This window comes from Notechis scutatus, chromosome 1 (genome assembly GCF_049901735.1).
Source record: "Notechis scutatus isolate UNSWTSFEM ecotype Mainland chromosome 1, rNotScu1.2, whole genome shotgun sequence".
Classification (NCBI taxonomy): domain Eukaryota; kingdom Metazoa; phylum Chordata; class Lepidosauria; order Squamata; family Elapidae; genus Notechis; species Notechis scutatus.
In genome coordinates this window covers 139982551-140002203 of record NC_142009.1, presented here as the reverse complement: position 1 = coordinate 140002203, position 19653 = coordinate 139982551, and the positions used below count along the sequence as shown (strand labels likewise).

Here is a 19653-nt window from a genome sequence, read left to right as displayed (position 1 = left end):
AATGGGGCAAAACTCACTTAACAAATTTTCCACTTAACCACATAAATTTTGGGCTCAATTATGCTCATAAATTGAGGACTACCTGTATGCTTAACCATAAATCTGAGTTTACAAAATACAGTATTATTTTAATAAGCAATTAGATTTGTTATGCAATATATCAAGCTTTGGTTATTTCTGCTCTCACAATATTACCGACTGGTGTTCTCATTGTATTTTCATTACTGAAATTAGGTTGAAAGATGATGGATTATGTAATATGTGCACACCCAACTCTAAATGTGAGGTGTTATATCTAGTGTAATTAAATATTTTTATTTGTGTAATCCCAATATTTCAATGAAAAATTATACTTTTTTAAAAGAAATGTATTCTTGAATAACCTTGTAGTAGCAAATTTTAAATCTCAAATATGACCGATTCAAAAATTTGTATCTTCTGTTTTTAATTCATGAAGCTTTTATTATTAGGAAGTTAGTATGAAACATATTTTAACAATCCCAAGTAAAGCTGGCCATGGTAACTGCATGGTTATACCTGTAGGAAAGAAAAAACAAAATATATAGTTAGTTCATTATAGATGCCAGTGCTTGTAAGGTAGATAAATGGATGCCCTACATGTTTGTCCTTGTGCAAGTTATATTCTCCCAAACTCAGTGATTAATGTATGGCTATACAGATTGCTTAATCAACAGTTTGCAACTCTTAGCTCAGACTTCTGTTTCAAGGTAAGTACTGACCTTCAAATGCTGCTGGTAAGCTTGTGGCTTAAAAACTTTGCCAGAGCTAGCAATCATTTTAAAGGAAGCTCTAAGCAGGATATCCTCTACCTCCCCGTTTCCTGAGGGAACTTCCTTAGGTAGTAGTAAGAACAGAAGTACAAGCATAATTGAGAAGTAATCTGGGGATACAGTATAGGGAAGGTTCTACCACATCAAGTAAGAATTGCACAGAATGCCAAATCATTCAGGAGTTGCCTTTGACTAGGTTATTCCCTGATACCTCCTTCTCTGGTACTCCAAACTAAGGGTATGACCATTTCAGGCCATTCTGTAAAGTTTAGTCTTTTGTTTGATAAGCATTTGAATAGATTCTTTAAGTTGTTCTTGAATGAATCCTTTGGCTGAATAATAGTTCACTGAACAGAAGAAAAAAATAGCAGCTTGTTCATATATTAAAAGGGATTTGCTTATGTCACTATCTTTATGTGGGGCACTATTAAAGCATTTCCTCATCTAAAAACATATTATTGCATTGCTTCATATAAAAAGAAACAATAGTTGACAAGTTATATTTGTAGAGGAGAAAATTGAATATTTTTATGCACTCTGCTCATTTCCTCACTGATATCATTCTGTGGATTCTTAATAAATATGTACTTAATACTTGACATTTCCAACACTGATTTTAAAAAAAACTATAGAAAACAATTATATATTGTACATAATACAGTGTGAAATATATTTAACACTCTTAATACACATATATCTATTACACATTACTGTAAGGAAATGATACTCAGAAATACCAAAATTATATAATAGCAGTTTTTCACAAACAAAAGATGGGTTTAATACAAAGGGAGTTATATTAAATTTATCAACAGGATAGGTTACTAATTTTATATAATTGTTATTGTTTGATGAAATTGTTGCCTTATAAAAGCAAGGAAGACACCTGACCCTGATGATTTTTCTAGTGGATTGGTGTAAAAAGTACCCTGGTTTTTTAACCTCTTGCTTTATTAGAGGTATATAGTAAAATTGATTCAAATAAATCCTTTCCTTTTCTTTTTAGTTTAATTTAGTTTTAATAGGGCAATATTGCACTTATTCCTGAACAGGATAAGGATTACTAATTATTTTACCTATTTCCTTCATAAATGTGGATGCTCTGATTTTAAAAATCACTTTAGCATAGATTTCAGGATGTTCTTTCATCTAAGAATCTTGAGTTTTCTGACAATACCTTATTTTTAACTGATGTTATTCCTCAAACTCAGAATGTATCTATTTTCATTTCTTGGGACATGGGAAAATCGCAATATGATTTCTTGAAAGTTTTTGAGGTGGGATTGTGACATATTTTGGATTTCCTTCAAACTGCTAATTTTCTACTGATTTGTTCAGCCCCTAAATCATGGTTTATTATTTATTTCAGGAATATTATTATTATTATTATTATTATTATTATTATTATTATTATTATTATTATTATTATTATTATTATTATTATTATTATTATTATTATTATTATTATTATTATTATTATTAATTATTATTAATTATTATTATTATTAATTATTATTATTATTATTTATTATTCTCAGGAATAACATTGCCCCACATTTACGTGTAGAATTAAGAATACTTAAATGCATCTATGATCACTGCAATGTTATTCTACACAATTACATCAATGATGATAATTTAGTAGTCCAGCAGTCTTGATTCCACTAGCATTCACCTCAATTTTTATAATATTTTCAGCCCCGAAACCTACCTTATTTCTTGTGATGTTCAGCTCTTTAAATTGCTCAGGTTGAAGGATAAAGACTGGTCCAGTTACTACATAACCATGATGGTTAGGGTAAATTTCAGAATACTGATCTAAAGCATTGTAAGAAGTATTGGTTAAGGATCTATTGAATGAACAGGTGCCAAATAGGAACTTACAATATACAATGAACTCATAATGTAGTAATAACCACTCTATTAATGGGTGGCATATCTCCAGCTTTCTTTGGAAAACTTACCAATCATTGTTCCAGGAGAGCATGGTTTACAGGGAAGTCCGCTTCTAGGCACACGGAGGCAAGTGCCAATTGTTGCTGTGCAGTGCAAATATACCTGAATAGGGATTTAAAAGATACACAAGGAACAGAAGCTTTATTAGAAGTCCTTTATATATTTATGTGAATAAATCCCAAAGTTTAGCAAGTTGAACTCCAACTGCTCTTATGTTCTATGTAACTGACCCATATGTGAACAGAAGTTTTCAGTCATGAATCTGAACAAGACCAAGCTCAGATCACGCATCACTGATGATAACCTCCATGCTGTTTTGGATTGCTACAGCACACAAGACCTAACGCTAAACATCAATGGACTGACCTTAGAAAACGATGTCAGCCATCTAGTCAGTAAAGTTAAAAAAAAGGTAATGCCTTGTGTTTTCCATATGTTTAATAAACAGTGTTTGGCAATATTTGTATGTTTAAAAAAAAAATTAATGTTTGTTACCAAAAACATTTTTCAATACATTGTACAATAATTGTACATTTGAATATCTACTTGTCATTATTCTGACTATGTTTCTGCTTTCAGAGCTAGTTATTACTTACATTATTACAAAAACAGTAATAATTGAATGCAGTGACATTAATTTATGATAATAAAGAGTGGACACATAGACCTACAGATACAACCGGCCCTTTGATGGGGACAAACTGCTGATGCTTGCCCCCGATGAATTTGAGTTTGACACCCTGCATTAAGAAATACCTTCCAGAAGAAAAGTTAGAATAGCTTGGATTTTAATCTCATTTTCCTCCAAATATTTAAAGTAGCAATGGATGAAATTGTAGCATTTTACCACTTAAAAGCAAAAGAGGTGGTGACATCCTTTACCACAGAGATGATCAGAGGAAGAGATTGTAAGATCTTTGGACTTTGTATTTGGCTTCAGTTGTATGAATCTGTAGGGATCTTTTTTAAGAAGATAGATCTAATTTCATGATTTTCACTATTTTCCTTGAACATTAATAATTTATTTGCACTATAATTGTTTCCACTTGTTTTTATTAATATTTAAGATAGTTTAATGTCTACAAAAGGACAGTTTGATTTCTTCCAAAGATATTTTAACACAATGACCATTGCAAACTGATTCATGTGATTTGGTCAGTGTTTTATATAGTTAGATCATTAATACCTCTGTCAGAGGAAGAGTCAGATTCTGTATCCTCATTCTTTTGAAGTGATTAGGATATTTTATTGGATTGCTTGTGGTTACTGGAGAGAAGATCACAGATCCATAGCTTTTATTTTCACATCTATTTGGTAGGATGAGAAAATCCCCATTGTTAGACTACAGATTTAATAATAATAATTACAAATAATTCTGGAGTGTTACTTGCCCATCTACAATAAAGTTCCAGTGAGGAATGCTGTTGATTTCTTCAGATTGTGTCATCCAGCAGTTTTCCAAAAATAGCTCAACATTAGGGGCTTCATCTTTTAATTCTACTTCAAAAAATAGAGGTTCCCATGAACCCTTGAAAACTAATGAATGAGACATATAGGCTTCTGTGAATGATTCATCTGATATGAGGGGAAAAAGGAGGGGAATGATCGGTTTTTGAAACAATACATAATTTTAGGCTTATGATTTTCATGTTTAGAAGAATCTTACCTTTGAATATATTTGCCTGGATATTTAGAACTTGTCTTGTCCTTATAAGGCCTGTGGAATAAATTATAATGGCTGTCATGGCTGCAGACAGATATTCATAAGTTGTACATTTAAGAAAATTACCTACCTTCACTATTAGGCCAAGACATCATTGTGCCAAAACCAAAAGGTAAAGTTCTAGATGAGGAACCATAGAACACAGCATTTTGCATCAAGGTCTCTTTGATTGGATAATAGCACAAGATAGTCAGTCTGCAATAAAATATATATATGTATTTTAAATTCCTGAACTTAAAATGAAATCGGCTGTGATTTAGTTATTTTACCTGTATCCTGGATCTCTTGTGATAATTGGTCGATTCTGTATTAGAAGAGTTTCTTTTTCAAAGGATATTTCATTTTCATAAATAAGGTGTTCATCATTAAACTGTATTAGAGAAAAAATATCAAATCTAATATACTCGATGACAAAATTACCTCTGTTTTGTTTTTTTCTGGGAAGCCTTTTCTCAGTTCCTTACCATTAAGGAAGTGCCACAAGTAGAAACTTGAAATTGAAATAAAGCTTGGCTCTTTGTATAGTCTAGAGGCTTACAAATCTTATCCTTCAGTCTTGTTTTGCTCATGTCAATGGATGGAACTGTCTTCATGTGAGCCAATACAGTTACAGTTCCATTAGGATAGCACACTGAAAAAAATAGGAGACAATGAATTAGATCACAAAACATCTCTCCCTCAAAGAGCCTATTCTCAGCTAAGAATAGACTTTACCTATGAATTCTGAGGACTGAAAATTACACCTAATAGAAAAGGTCTTCAGAGTCTCTAGAGTGGCCATTTTCTTCAGGTCCAGATCAAATCTAGTTCGGATTCTCTCAAAGGACACTTCCTTAAAAAAAAAATAGAAGCATATTTTAAGGATATTGTTTGTTTCAAAATTGTTTAACTGAAATTGCTTTGTTTTAAAATTACTAAATGACAACATATTTTAGAAAGATGGGGGCAGCGTTTTCTTGGCGGGCTGCATTTCATTTCATTTATTTCACTTTAGGGGAAAACAAGGTGCTTGTCCAGCAATGCAATGATGTTATTGGGAGTTGGCCAGCATACAAGTTTGAAAAATGAAAAGAATGTAGCTGGCTAGATGGATAGACTTTGGCTTTGGGAGGAAAGACCAGAGGATTTAAAGACAGAAATAAATAAATAGCAATAACACTTAGACTTATATACTGCTTCACAGTGCTTTGCAGCCCTCTGAGTGGTTTACAGAGTCAGCCTATTGCCCCCAACAATCTTGGTCCTCATTTTACCCACCTCGTAAGGATGGAAGGCTGAGTCAACCTTAAGCCTGATCAGATTCAAACTGCCAAATTGCAGGCAGTCACCAGTCAGTAGAATTAGCCTGCAGTACTGCATTCTAACCCACGTGCCACTGTGGCTCAAATGTTGCTTTGTAGTGGCTTAACACATCTATTTCCATTCTTGTTTTTGCTAAAGTGGCCATTACCTCTGCTGTGACCTAAAGCTCTCCAAATTCAGGCACAGCTATTTCTATGGAAAGTGAATGGTCATTTTCTGTATTCTTAGCTTGGGGTGTCAATTTGTGTTAATGTTTTAAAGAATTCATTCAATTTGGCTGCTAATTATGAGGACGCTTCCATTAATGGGAAAGAATGCTTTAAATATTGACCCCCATATATGTGCATGGTGTTTTTCACTAAAGTTTATTAAATGCAAATTAACATAAATATAACTGAAACTCTTACAATCAATTAATTTTTTCTGCAATTGTGTGACACTAGAAACTGGCACAGGCATTTACTTTAAAAAAAACAAACCATGTCACTATGGGAGGAAAAACATGAGTGGAAAAAATGGGAGGAAAAAAAACAATTCTCTTTGAGTGAGTGAGTGAGTGAGTGAGAGAGAGAGAGAGAGAGGAGAGAGAGAATGTAGTTTTATTGATAACAGCATATAAGTTATTTCATTTTTCCTTCTAGGATTTTTTTATTTCTACTTTCCTGCAATTTCCTGATAGCTTTCTGCCCCAATGCTAACCATGTTTAACCCTGCTTAAGTTTTTGGATGAGCAAACCAAGCTAGGTGCTACCAGCTAGTAGGGCTCACTTGTAATATATACCTCATAGATTATCCCAGGAGCAAAGAAAGGCACTTGCAATAGTAGATGAGTATCATTTGTAGTGATAAGATATCCATTTCTTTGGGCAGTGATATAATTCAAAGGAGTATTGCCTATATATAGAATCCAGTAATGAAATAGGCCTGCAGTTGTAACATATAAATATATATTCTCTTTGTCACAGTGTCCAATGCCTTCTGGTAATTCTGTAGAAAAAAAATAAAAAATTAAGTCATATTAAAATAACCTCTACAAATGTTCCTTTAACAGATCTTTTAAAATTAAGTATTAAAATACGATTGTACTACAATTCTATAACTGGTAAGCTGATAGTTTTTTTTGAATAATTTGGTCTTTAGTTAATAGTTTAGATCATTATCAAACTCTCCATTGCACTGAGACAAGAGGCACCAGGGTTGTTAAAGAACCAGAGGCAAAATGAAGACACCCACAAAGGAGAAAGTTAGAAGTATTTTTTTTTTAATTTTATTTATTTGATTTGTCAATCGCTTGCAAAATAATATGTATATGAGTAGAAAACAGGAAATAGGTACGAATAAATGGGGACCATAGGATAGGGATAGTAGGCACGATTATGCACTTATGCCCACCCCTTACACACCTGTAGGCTGAATTTGATAGATCGTAGTACTTGAGACCATTATTATATAGTTTGAACATTTTGCCCAAACATTGCAATTAAATTGCTATTGCTTGTCATTTCAAAACAAAACAAAGCTTAGGCAATCTTTTTCATGTTCTCATTTAAACAGAGAACATACAGATTTCATTGCTCCCAATAGTTTAATTCTTGAACTAGCCTTCTGTCCATTGTGGCTAAAAGTTAAGCCAACTATCTAAAAAGTCACTGATGGGTCAATATAGTCAGTCAACTTACGGACATCTTCCATTATGCATTCGACGTCTGCAGGATGACGATACAGCTTCTCTTCAGGACCCACGGTCAGAGTGTAGATTACTCGGAGGTGATATCGAGTTTCATTTATGTTCATATACTTAAAACAACAAATTAAAACCATGAAATCCAACAGTATTTGGCAACATCCTTTTAATAGAAAGGACACTGTTTAGGACAAAACCTATTAATTACCCAGGCTTGTCCTCTAATCTTTACACAGGCTCTTATCATAACTAGGGTTATGTTGGCTAATGGGATAAAATACAGATTTGCTCTTCCTAAATATTTTTTTTACTTGGGAATGGGAATGTCTACCTCCTAGCAGATCTGCGTTTGATGTGCTTATAAGGTTGATATTCCCATGTCCAAGGCCCCTCTAAAAGGAAAAACAGGCTTCACCAGGAACTATTTGGTTCTAGAAGCCACTACAAAAATGGCCATCGAGGCAGAGGCCTCCAGTTTGAGGGGGAGTGTTGATCTTGCAGCAACCCAATCAGAGCCCTGCAGGTTGCCAGTCTCCTAAAGGCTCCTTTTCCACGCACACTAGAACATCTGCCAAAATAGCTGGAGAAACACTACTTTCAACCAAGACAGTTCAGTTTCAGTTGGATTCAGCAAAGGGCTAGTAACAATTATGGAGGTTACAGAGTGAGAACCTATATGGGGCATCTTAATGCCATAGCAACCAGGATGCATAAATGTAATATCAGGGGTCCCTAAATTGGCAACTTTAAGACTTGTGGACTTCAACTCCCAGAATTCTGGGAGTTGAAGTCCACAAGTCTTAAAGTTGCCAAGTTTGGAGACCTCTGTGTAATATTAAGCACAATGGGTTTTTAGGTTTTTTTCCCTATTTGCTAGTATCACAATGTTTGTTCAGTGCTTCCTCCAATGAGAGACACCCCCCCCCAACACACAGTATCTTACTTCTTTTAGGACATTGGGATCATCAAAAGGCACTTCCAGTTCAAAACCTCTTGTTCCATTGGGGAAGGAAATAACAGAGATCCTGTAGCCTTTTTCCTCCGCTTCCCTGAGAGAGTAAGTTATATCTCCAATTGTAAGAGTCACCAGATTGACATCAGGAAGGAAGACACCCAAGAATACATCAAATATCCGTGTTTCTGGAACTGTATCTATGTAAACAAGAGGACATTTGTTATTGGAAAAATTCTAAGCATAAGAACTTGGTTATTCCCAGGAAATACTGTTTTATAATGATCTATCCTTTGAAAGTAGAGCTGAAGAAAGTGTTTGCTACTAATGTTCCTTCTTTTTGGAATGCATTGAAAAAGCTCCTCTCAACCTATTCTTCAGTTCTGAAATTCAAAAGGCTGTAAGTTCTCTATAAACTGTTTAAAGTCAAGATTAGACCTGCATATTTTAACTAACAGGGAGCACAATGACTTAGTGGTTAAAGAGCTGAGTTTGTCAGCTGGAAAGTTGTCAGCTGGAATTTGAAACCTGAGTGCCACATCTTTGCTCTAGCTCCCATCCACCTAACAGTTCGAAAGCTTGCAAATGGGAGTAGATAAATAGATACCACTTTGGTGGGAAGGTAACAGTGTTGTTTTGCGTGCTTCGGTTATAGACATGCTCACCACATGACTACGGAAATGTGCTTGGCAACACTGGCTCCCTCAGCTAGGAAATGGAGATGAGCACTGCCTCCTCGATTTGGATTTGACTGGAAAGGGGAAACCTTTGCTTTTACCTTTATTTAATCAACCTCTTTAATTATTTTAATGGCTTTGCTAGATTTCTAAAGGGAGACACACACTCTGTTCTTTGCAGGGCAACAAACTGTATATGTTCATTACAGTTAACAACATCAGCACCTCTTATTTAGACTGACAAGCAGACTCCTGTTTGATTTTATATGTAGCCACACATACTTACTATTGATTACTATTGGTATTCGAGGCAGGAAGGGTATAGTAATTGGTTTAATCACAAGGTACTTGGTGAGCTGCCAATCTGTATCTGTCCAAGAATGTTCCATCAATAGATCAATACTATAGGTCACTCCATAGACACCATTAGATACTGTGCTCTGAGAAAAAGACAAATTAGAACTATTAAATGGTGTTGCATATAGGCATTGTCTTTGTTGTAATAGGTTCACACTATGTTCCAATATGTTACCTTACAGATCACACACTTTCCCTGATATTCCCCTCTATACCCATATACTATACATATAGTAGAGCTTATATTTACCTGAAGTCTGCCTCTAGGGGCTCCAATTGGGATAGTTACTCCAATGTGTGTAATGTTATGTTCCAATGTGTAGTTGAACTCCTCAGGGTTCTCTATTTTTTCCCCATTAATTCCCATTGTTACTTTAAGCGATCTGAAAGTGGATTCGTGAAGGACCAGTCTTGGGTTAATCACTGGTATAGTCCATATCAGAGAAGCATCTGTGAAGCTGGTACCATCTGTTGATTTATAGCACTTGTCAGTTTCAATTCATTGCTAAACAAAAATCAAAGCTTTGCATATTACTGCTAACAGGCAATACTATAACATTTATGAACCATCTTTCCAGACTCCTTGTACACAAGCTGCCGGGATCTCATTTTAAAATTTATTATTTCAATGTACAAATTCTTTTTGACGCGCTTGCAAGTATAATTAGCAGAAATCATTGCTTGCTAGTAGGTCCTGGTTGCATGAACCTTCAATACCCTTCCTTCCCCGGATAAGCCATGAATTTTCACGGTAGGAGGAGAAAAATACTTGCCAACTGGGCACGATACAGTTGTGTCAATCAGCAGGAGAAACCATCTTTGCCTATACCTGGACGTGGAGCTGATTGTGCTCATTGTGACCCCATTAACCTGTGAAAAATTCATGGTAAAATTTTACTTTGACCAGTTGAAGAACAAGATAGCTTATGACATCTCGCTTTTGAGTGAAGGGGGGGGGGGACAAATTACCACTGTATTTTGAGTTTCATTTGTAGAGTATGGTGAGCGAAGGAACACTCTTGCCAGTGTATTATTGAAGCTGTAGCCCAGTTTGTCAGCATCTCTTACTCCTGTTTTTTTTATCCCTGATGAAGAATAGAACATCAAATTCCACATCTGATACATAACCTTTTGTGCCTAAAAGAGAGGGAAAAAATCAAAGACGATAAGAATTTTCAAACTGCAGAATGGCAAAAAGATTATTCAACAAGCACACAAAATTCTGCAGTTTCAATAAGGCTTAGAAGTTGTCAGTTTTGTGAGATAGTCTAAACAAGATGCCCACTCAGAAATACTAGCTCTAACTTTATTGCAAGATTAGGTTAACAGAATCCTGCAAGTCTGAAAGTATATCTCTTCCCCCTTGCCTTTACCAATCAAGAAACTAGGAAGGGTCCATTCTGAGATGTTTGCCATGCCCCCATTGCTTCTGCAAGCTAAGCTACCTCTTATCTGATCATTGTCTAATCTGTGGCTCTTCCTCCTATCTCTCAAGGTCATTTCCGCATACCATTACAGAAGTTAAAGGGCGTTAACAGGTTTTTCTTTTTAGCCCTAATATTTTGAACGAGGCCCAATTTGTGACTTAATGCTTTAGTACTGAAATCCCCAGAAGTTCCAGCTAACGTGGTCAATTTAGATGCTTAATTTCCAAATCTTCTTGTCTTTGTTCTCTGATTTACAGTATCTAAAAGATAAAATCTTCTAAGACTTCCTGTAGGAGATGACCAGGCTGAGCCCAAGGAAGTAATAAGTCACGAGTCCCTGCACACCCGCAAGAGATTTAAGTCTAGCCCATCTTGAATGTCTCTGTCATGCCCCCGTCGGAACCTGAATCTGCGGGGTAAGACTAACTGGAACCTGAGCTGACAGATTGAGCGGGCAGTTTCAGTGGCTTCGGAGGAAAATGGGGAAGGCCAGGGCCACCCCCTCCTGATCTGAGAGCACAGAGAGTGGAGAGAAGGTGAGAACAGTGGAGACTAAGCAGGCTACTTAGAAGAAGAGTGTCCCGTCCATCTTCACAAGGCACACCTGGGAAATGAGACTTAAGGAGACACTGTGGGCAGTGGTGGGATGCTGCCGGTGTAACAATCGGTTCGCTAATCACACGCTTCAATAAATTTGTACTTCAAAAATAAATCTGACAATAGAATTTAAGTGGAATTGGAAGCCATGTTTGAATAATTCTACATATGAGCTTGTATCATACAAAATTTGGGTTTCTCTTAGTAGAAAGTCTTAATATTTTAACTTTCAATAATCTGCTAAATAAATAAGATCTTTTTGTACAGAAAGTACTATAATTTCCAACTGTTTTTATGATATATACTATGATTATTATTACTGTTAACATTTGTATATTACCATATTCGGTTTTTAACCAGTCTACAGCTTTTAAAACAATGTAATCTATTTGTGCAAAATTAATGAACTATTAACAAACTTAGCCGTATTCAGTTGTTACAATGCCAAAGAATCCTCTATGTGGTTTCTCTTTTGTTGTTGTTCAGTGTTGTAATGACGAGGCAGTCGAGTTGTTTGATCATGAACAACTGAATTATGATGATCTTTAGTGGAGTATAGTCTTGCATTTATATACATTTTTAGTTATCCTCCATCATTGGTTAACTTTGGTTACTGCTTAACTTTTGTTACTGTTTAGTACAGTAATCCATACAATTAATTATCTCTAGTTAAAGTCTAACATATGTCTACTTCCCCTCTCTAATCCTCCTTTATCCATAGATTAGTGACTTTGTTTGCCTGAGTTGTATTTGCTTGGAAACATTCTTTATCTGAGGTTTGCCATCCAAGATTGGAACATTCCTGCAATTACAACTCTACAGTTCAGTGTTTCCTCCTTTTTTTAATTTAAAAAAATACTTAAGAAAAATAAAATTAAAGAACAAAGACAAATAGAAATTCCTACAGTACCAGGAAAAACAACTGAGTCCCATACACGTAGGCAGCACAGAGTTTACTATGCAAGCTTGATAGTAAACTTCTGTACTTCTAATCTAGTCAAACTGAGGGTGAGGAATACAATTTAGAAGCCTTTTAAATGGAGTTAAAAGGAATCAGTTTGTTTTTGTTTATAAATTGCCTACCGATTGAGGAAGATATTTAATTATATTCCTACTGTACCTCTGGTAGTGCTGACATCCATTCAGCATCTGAAATCCCCGGGACATCAGTCTTCACTGACACCTTGAAATGGAATGAGGCGTTTTCAATACAGAATCCAACAGTGTTATTACAAAATCCAAACTAATTCTTGATCTAATTCTTGTTTTAGAGAAATTAAAACGAATATTTTCCTATTCATATAGAAAGACAATAATATTTATCTGCCCAGCTATTAGATATAAGACTATCGCTAACAAATCTAGAGCCAGTGAATCGTTGTCACGGCGACATTTTGATTTCAACAAATTGCCCATACTCTTAATGAGCCCATGACCCAGGTCTTACCTCCATGTAATTCTCTTCACACAGAATTTCCCTTGGAGCCCATGAGAAATAGCAGTGCATGGGATGCTGGTAAACTGTAGCTGCCCGCAGGTCTTCAAATGACGATACTTTGATGTTTACAGTAAGAGAGAACTTTTCATCTTTCTGTAATCATTGAAAAAAGCACCTGTAATATCACTAGTGGGAGTACTGTATTTATCAATGGGGAATGCTTCCTACCACAAAATTCTTGAGAAAGTCAGCATTTAGATCAGGGGGTGTGCAACATTGGCAACTTTATGACCCTGGGCTTCAACTCCCAGAATTCCCCAGCCAGCCATCCTGGCTAGGGAATTCTGGAAGTTGAAGTCCATAGATCTTAATGTTGCCAAGGTTGGATACCTCTGATTTAATTATTTATAGGCTTATTAGCTTGTACCCATCTAATTATCTTGTTAATAAATGCATTGGGGGAGATGTCCTTCCTATTGCAGCCTCCCCCCTTCAAATCTATAGGACTGCTAAAAAATTTCTGGGACTGAGAAATATAAAATAGAAGTTCTCTTGTATGAATAGTAGTTTATCTAGTTGGATTAAACCCATTGCATCGGGGTGGGATTCAAATTTTTAACAACCGGTTCTGTGGGCATGGCTTAGGTGGTGGGTGTGGCTTGGTGGTCATGTGACTGGGTGGACATGGCTTGGTGGTCATGTTTATTGGCTGGGCATGGCCAACTCAATATCACTCACATCGAGGCACGCATCTCCTCACCTGGCCTCTCATGACTGTGGGATGCTGCAACAGTCGTAAGTGTGAAAAATGGTCATAAGTCACTTTTTTCAGTGCCATTGTAATTTTGAATGGTCACTCCACACAAGCAAAGTACCAGCAAAGGAGGGGAAAAAAACTCCAGAGACAGGAAGTCTACTCCTGCCAAGAATGTAAAAAGGGTTAACAGAGAGGCAGTTTCTGTAAGCAACACCAGAATGTTTCCTTCCTGCCTTCCTTACAGGATTAGGCCAGTAATTTCTTCTAACAACTGGTTCTCTGAACTGCTTAGAATGTTAAGAACCGGTTCTAGCAAATAGGTGCGAACTGGTAGAATCCCATCCCTGCATTGCATTTTAGATCGCTTTGGTTATTGTACCTGCCTCTTCATGCATCAGGGGACTGATATGCAACCTTTACACAAATTTGTCACAATCAGCAGATACTGATCCTCCATTATAGCACAATGCTTTGTGTTCTCTTGCAAAACAGGTCAAACAATTGCTTTTTTCAAGCATGTTTTCAAGCCTACGTCCGTTTCCAGCTTCCCACCGCGCTTCCATTCGTGATTAAGATGACTAAGCACAAAAGTTAAAACAACTTAAAATATATTAACATCTTTTACTCAAAACAGAAACTCCCAACAGGTCCTATGCAGTACTGGCACACTTTATTTTTTCCAGTATATATATCTGATGTAGACCAGCAAACATATCTCTCTATATGTACTGTATTTAGGATTTTTGTTGCTGTTGTTCAGTTGTGCGTGATTCTCAGACTGCCTGAGCAAGTCTCTTCAGAACTTTCTTGGCAAATTTTCAAAAGCGATTTGCCCTTGAGCTGAAAGAGACTAGTTAGTTCAAGGTCACCCAACTGGCTTCGTGCCTAAGGTAGGCTTCAAATCCATGGTCTCCTAGATTCTAGCCTGATGCCTTAACCTCTACACTCAACTGACTCTTGTCTTTGAGACAGGAATTCACAAAAATGATAAAATTGTCAACCACATCCATTAGTTTAATTTTGCTATCTATATGTCTGTGCTGAGTTCTGATAACAACAAAAGTTGTCTCTCTGCAAGATACTTGCTGTTTGATGATCCAAGGGAGCCTCATATTCTTAAAATAGCAGGAGCTAAGAAAGCCAAAAATAAAAACCACAGATGCTATGCCTCATCATGAGTTGCAGATGCAGTTTGGGTCTCAGCTCCCTTTATCTGTTTTAAATTAAATTCAGCCTCTGTGTTTCCTTTTCTAGTTCCCTTCAGTGCTAGAGATCCTAACATTATCCATGTCAAGAGCAGATACCTCAGTTTAAAGTAAGAGATTATTTTAAAAATAATTTTGCGGAAAAAAAACAAAACCAAGAGTCTCTATTCTCTGTTTTATGCATTTATCTGTCATGTAGACCCTTGCTTTATTTATGTTTACCAATGCTTAAGACAGTGTTCACTTTTTCTATTGGGTGTGTGTGTGTGTGACTATTACTTGGGCTCACCTCATTTATAACATGACAGCCAAAGAAAGAAGCCCGGAAGATGGGATTTCCCCATACATCCTTCGACAGAGTATAGCCACAGCGAGCTCCCAACATCTGGTCCACCAAAAATGGAACACCGGATAGGTCTAGAAGCATAGAAAAGAATCTCTTATAGTCAAGCTAAAATAGCAGCCAGCCTAACCAACAAGACAGAAACTGCATTTTTTTCCACAATGGATAAAAGAAAAAAAATGTAGTTCTTCAGGTGGTACAGAAATAAGTCTCAATATCTCCCACCATTGATCATTATGATTCATTGGGAAATAACAGAAGAGAATGAATGAAAATGAATTCTTTATTGGCCAAGTATGATTAGACACACAAGGAATTTGTCTTGGTGCATGTGCTTTCAGTGTACATAAAAAAGAAAAGATACCTTCGTCAAGAATCATAAGGTGCAACACTTAATGATAGTCATAGGGTACAATAAGCAATCAAATCATACTAGGAGACAGTCAATATAAATCATAAGGATACAAGCGACAGTTACAGTCATATAGTCACAAGTGGGAGGAGATGGGTGATAAGGAGTGATGAGAAGATTAATAGTAAGAGTAGTGCAGACTTTGTAAATAGTTGGACAGTGTTGAGGGAATTATTTGTTTAGTGTTCTGGAAAAAACTGTCCTTGTGTCTAGTTGTTCTGGTGTGCAGTGCTCTATAGTGTCGTTTTGAGGGTAGGAGTTGAAATAGTTTATGTCCAGGATATGAGGGGCCTGTAAATATTTCCACAGCCCTCTTTTTGACTCATGCAGTATACAAATAGATGTTCAGGAACACCTCAGTCTTCTTATACATGCTTTATGGAACTTGATGAGCTACCCATTCCTTAGTTTCATGACATTTTTTAAATACTGGCTTAAAATACAATGATTATCAATATGCTCTGGTTTAATTTTTCTCTCCTAAGGTATTTATAGGTAAGTTCTTGTTTAATGACCACTCATTCAGCAAATGTCAAAATTATGACACTGCTGAACAAGATTTACAACCACTCCTTATAGGTGCAGCCATTGCAGCATTCCTAGTCATGTGATTATGATTTGGGTGCTTGGGAAACAATTTGCCATTACAGTGTTCGCTGCATCCTACTGTCATGTGATCACCATTTGCAACAAAGCAAAGTCAATGGGAAAGCTGGCAGAAGGTAGCAAATGACAATCATATATTGTATTAACAGCATGGAATTCACTTAACCAGCAAGCAACCAGAACTGCTGCAACTGCCTTTGTAGGTCAGCATAGTCATGATATTTTGTTTGGCAATAGTGTTGCTGCTCCCAATTATTGATGGTAAGTGGGGACTTACTTCCAACACCCTTAATTCCAATTTTATTGCTGTTTGGTCGCCATATAAAGCAAATAGTTAATCTATGTTTTAAGATCACAGATAATATTTCTATTACTATTCACTACCAGTTTAGAGTCTGAATGTGTTAATTCCAGAGCAATTTGACCCCCATGACATAACTAATAATTCCTGCAGTGACCTCAGCAAATGGAGAATGATAGTAGGCCTGCAGTGATGTCAATATACAAATCCCAGGTTTAGACTAGGGTCCAAGCATCTGACCCAAGGACATAAGTCACAATATTTACATTAAACCTTTTCCACCCACTTATCCCATATTTATGACCTCAAGACACTCCTCAAATTAACATGATTGATCTATCTGAATTGGAAAGCTAAGCACATTTTCATCTTAACCTTCATTACAAGAAAACTTTAATTTGAAAATATTAAAAGTTCTTGCTCAAGTTGCAAGTATAAGCAATATTCTAATATCTCAGATAGCTCACCAATTACTTCGATCTTGAAAAACTTCTTCTGAAGAAAGGACTTGTCTAGCTTCACCCAAAATATGCTGGAGAGGCAAGTACTTTCTATAAAAGCTAGAAAGGGATTGAGGAAACTTAGTTATAAAAGACATAATCTGGTCACAACGTTAATTCTCCAGTTTCTAAAGTTCTAAAAAGTTGGCTGAAAGGTATAGTTGCGTACGGCCACATCGTAGGCCTCAAATTCTTGACAGAGTGGAAATGCAGTTTCAGTTGGGACCAGAGTAGAGTGTTCTTCACCAAGGGCTGCAGGCTGTTCAGGGACATGAATGATGTACATGCAGCTCATAGTTATCTCCACTAGCAAAGGAGAATAGTTGGGGAAGGTCTCAGGAAAAATATAGGGGTGGGGGATCAAGATTAGCCCTTGTGTCCCTTGACTATTTCAAGTGCCTCATGCAGGCTAGTAGTAGTCCTGCTCCTGAATTAAGTTAGGAAATGACTTGGAGTTCACCAACCTGGAGAATTTACTGCTTCTTGCATCCAACCTATTTCACACTGTAGTAAAAGAAGCAGCAAAATTCTGTACAAGAGAGAAAAAAGAATGTATGTTTGTGTGTGCACACACACACATAAATATAGCTTCACATGCATATTCAGACACAGATGCATAGGACTACAATCAAATAAAAGAAAAAAGGGGAAAAAACTTCTGCTAAATCCATTTTACCTGCAAAACACCTTCTCTACTGTCCCCATATTTTCACAGGATCCTGGTCAAGCAAAAAACAGGCTCTAAACTCTTTTAACAGCACAGCTCCTTCCTAGCACAAAACAGACAAGGGAAAAGAGACAACCTGGAGGGAAGTAAAGAAAGCATCCCCTTTTATTACAAAGAAGAAAAAAGGTCTGATAACATCTGTAAATTAGACACAGGTGTTCTTGCAGCCATTTGCTTGCTAATCATTAGAAAGAGAGGCTGCTTGTTTGAATCACCTGTGGGCTTTTTCGACCAAAAGTCTTGGTATACTTCCTAATGTGAAAGACCCATTGATAATCTACTACACAATTATAATTTAGATCACATTTTTTTTAATACAATGATTCCCTTTTCTATCTTTCATAAAAATAATCTTTCCTTTTTTCCCTATGCCTTTAACACTCCCAAGAAACAAAATTAAACAGTTAACACCCATCAATTAATTATCGTCTCAACCCCAAGAGTTTAATAAGTTAAATGATTTACTCTGAAGCAGCTCTTAAATGATCAGGAGCAGTTGAATAAACTGTTGCAAGTGGTTCCACTGAGTTGTAAAGAAAGGCTGTGGTCAGATTTAATGAAGAGACATGTAAGAGTTAAACATGGGTGGATCATGCGACCAGGTAGTGTAATTCCCCCCCCCCCCTTGGCCTACACAGTAGCAATTTAATAATATTGAAAGGAACGATGTGAGCTATAAGGGTTTAGTCCCTGCTAAATATATAAAGGATTAAGTTTTAATATAGCTATTACAGCCTTTTCTATGAATATTTATTTTGAAGTGGTCTTAGTCAAAGGAAGCTTGTTCTCTGGCTTGGATTGAAATTTTATTTTCAATTTAATGATGTTCAAGTTTGAATAAATAAGCTCCACCTTAATTCTGCAAACCTAAATATACATACTAGTAGGCAGGTCTCCTATTAAGTGCCCTGTAATCTGCATCATAGTATTAAAAATGGGATGTAAATACTTATACCTTCTGCCTTTCTTCATCCAGATCTGCCTGGTGGAATTTTATTTTCTCTTTAGTGAAACTTTATTTGGTAGGGTAATACGTGGCTGTTAGGTAACATGATGCATAGACCTTTGGCCTGATGGAGAAGATGCTATTTACAGGCCTCTGTTTGAGGAGTGAGAGAAAAGAAGCCATAGATAAATAAAGTACAGTAATACCATTCTGGGTATTTTTTAAAAAATGAATGTGCTCTTATTTGCTTGGAAATTTAATGCTTATTTTTCAATGAACAATGCTTTTTTCTCCTAAATATATGCTTTATGTGATAATGAAAACATTTTTAAAATGTTTTCTTTTCTTACAGTTTTTATTAACCCATTTTCAAACAAAACATTTTTTAAATGGAGAGTTGCTTCATTAAAAATAAATGGAATTTTCAATGAACTGCCAGTGCTGTGTACAAATAATTCTTAAAATATGGAAAAGGCTTTCTTTAATCTGGAACAATATCAAATGAGTAGCATGATGATGCATTTAATTGCCTAGAAGCAGCAAATAAAAATATCAGATTTATAAAAACAAATATTCATCATGCAAAAAATAATAGTAGAAGTTTCCTTTAAACATTTGGACTAGCTGGAAGCTATTTTGCAGTTAAAATTAAACATCAAGTTTAGGTTTTTTTAGACAGCTTTTGCTATTTGGTTTTGATAGATTGTAGAATGACAATATAAATAGTATTTCTGAAGATAGCTACAAGAAACGAGATTGGCTGTACATATGACCTGGGACTAATTCATCCTTTTATAGTTGATGAATAACTTTGGTTAGGTCATTTAGGTAACATTTTTAAATTCTGAGGAAACAATCCTTCAAATGTTTTTAAACAGGGACAAAAAGAGTGAGATTAAGTTTTTGGCTGGTGCGCTTTCTATCCCACTAGCTATGTTTGCTTAACATAATA

General features: G+C 35.9%; 1 protein-coding gene across 3 annotated transcripts; it reads right to left on the bottom strand.

Moving 5' to 3' along the window:
* Nucleotides 1-428: 428 nt before the first annotated feature.
* On the bottom strand, nt 429-18774 carry LOC113417265 (uncharacterized). Of its 3 annotated transcripts, XM_087947159.1 has the most exons (25): nt 18711-18774; nt 18221-18296; nt 17705-17798; nt 17493-17557; nt 16996-17088; nt 15156-15283; nt 12914-13057; nt 12587-12649; nt 10412-10579; nt 10216-10312; nt 9693-9910; nt 9372-9525; nt 8400-8608; nt 7452-7569; nt 6554-6759; nt 5185-5302; nt 4935-5101; nt 4740-4840; nt 4541-4665; nt 4414-4464; nt 4139-4322; nt 3934-4054; nt 2756-2849; nt 2503-2609; nt 429-537 (listed from the first exon to the last, which is right to left on the bottom strand). In XM_087947159.1, the coding sequence occupies exons 3-25, from the start codon at nt 17731-17733 to the stop codon at nt 532-534; spliced, it is 2766 nt and encodes a 921-aa protein (XP_087803285.1). In that variant the 5' UTR covers nt 17734-17798; nt 18221-18296; nt 18711-18774; the 3' UTR covers nt 429-531. The 3 variants fall into 3 exon arrangements, with proteins under 3 accessions (XP_087803285.1, XP_087803277.1, XP_087803293.1); XM_087947151.1 differs by lacking the exon at nt 18221-18296 and having other exon boundaries at nt 17705-17831; nt 18711-18758; XM_087947167.1 differs by lacking the exon at nt 18711-18774 and having other exon boundaries at nt 18221-18307.
* Nucleotides 18775-19653: the final 879 nt, after the last annotated feature.

What these genes read in the sequence shown, in the direction of transcription:
- LOC113417265 (XM_087947159.1), bottom strand. Translation starts at nt 17,733, where the DNA reads ATGGGGACAGTAGAGAAGGTGTTTTGCAG. An exon ending in AACTGTATCGTGCCCAGTTG is followed by an intron (nt 9,911 to 10,215) that starts GCAAGTATTTTT and finishes ATAAATCAACAG; the next exon opens with ATGGTACCAGCTTCACAGAT. An exon ending in CTCTCCTGGAACAATGATTG is followed by an intron (nt 2,610 to 2,755) that starts GTAAGTTTTCCA and finishes ACAATGCTTTAG; the next exon opens with ATCAGTATTCTGAAATTTAC.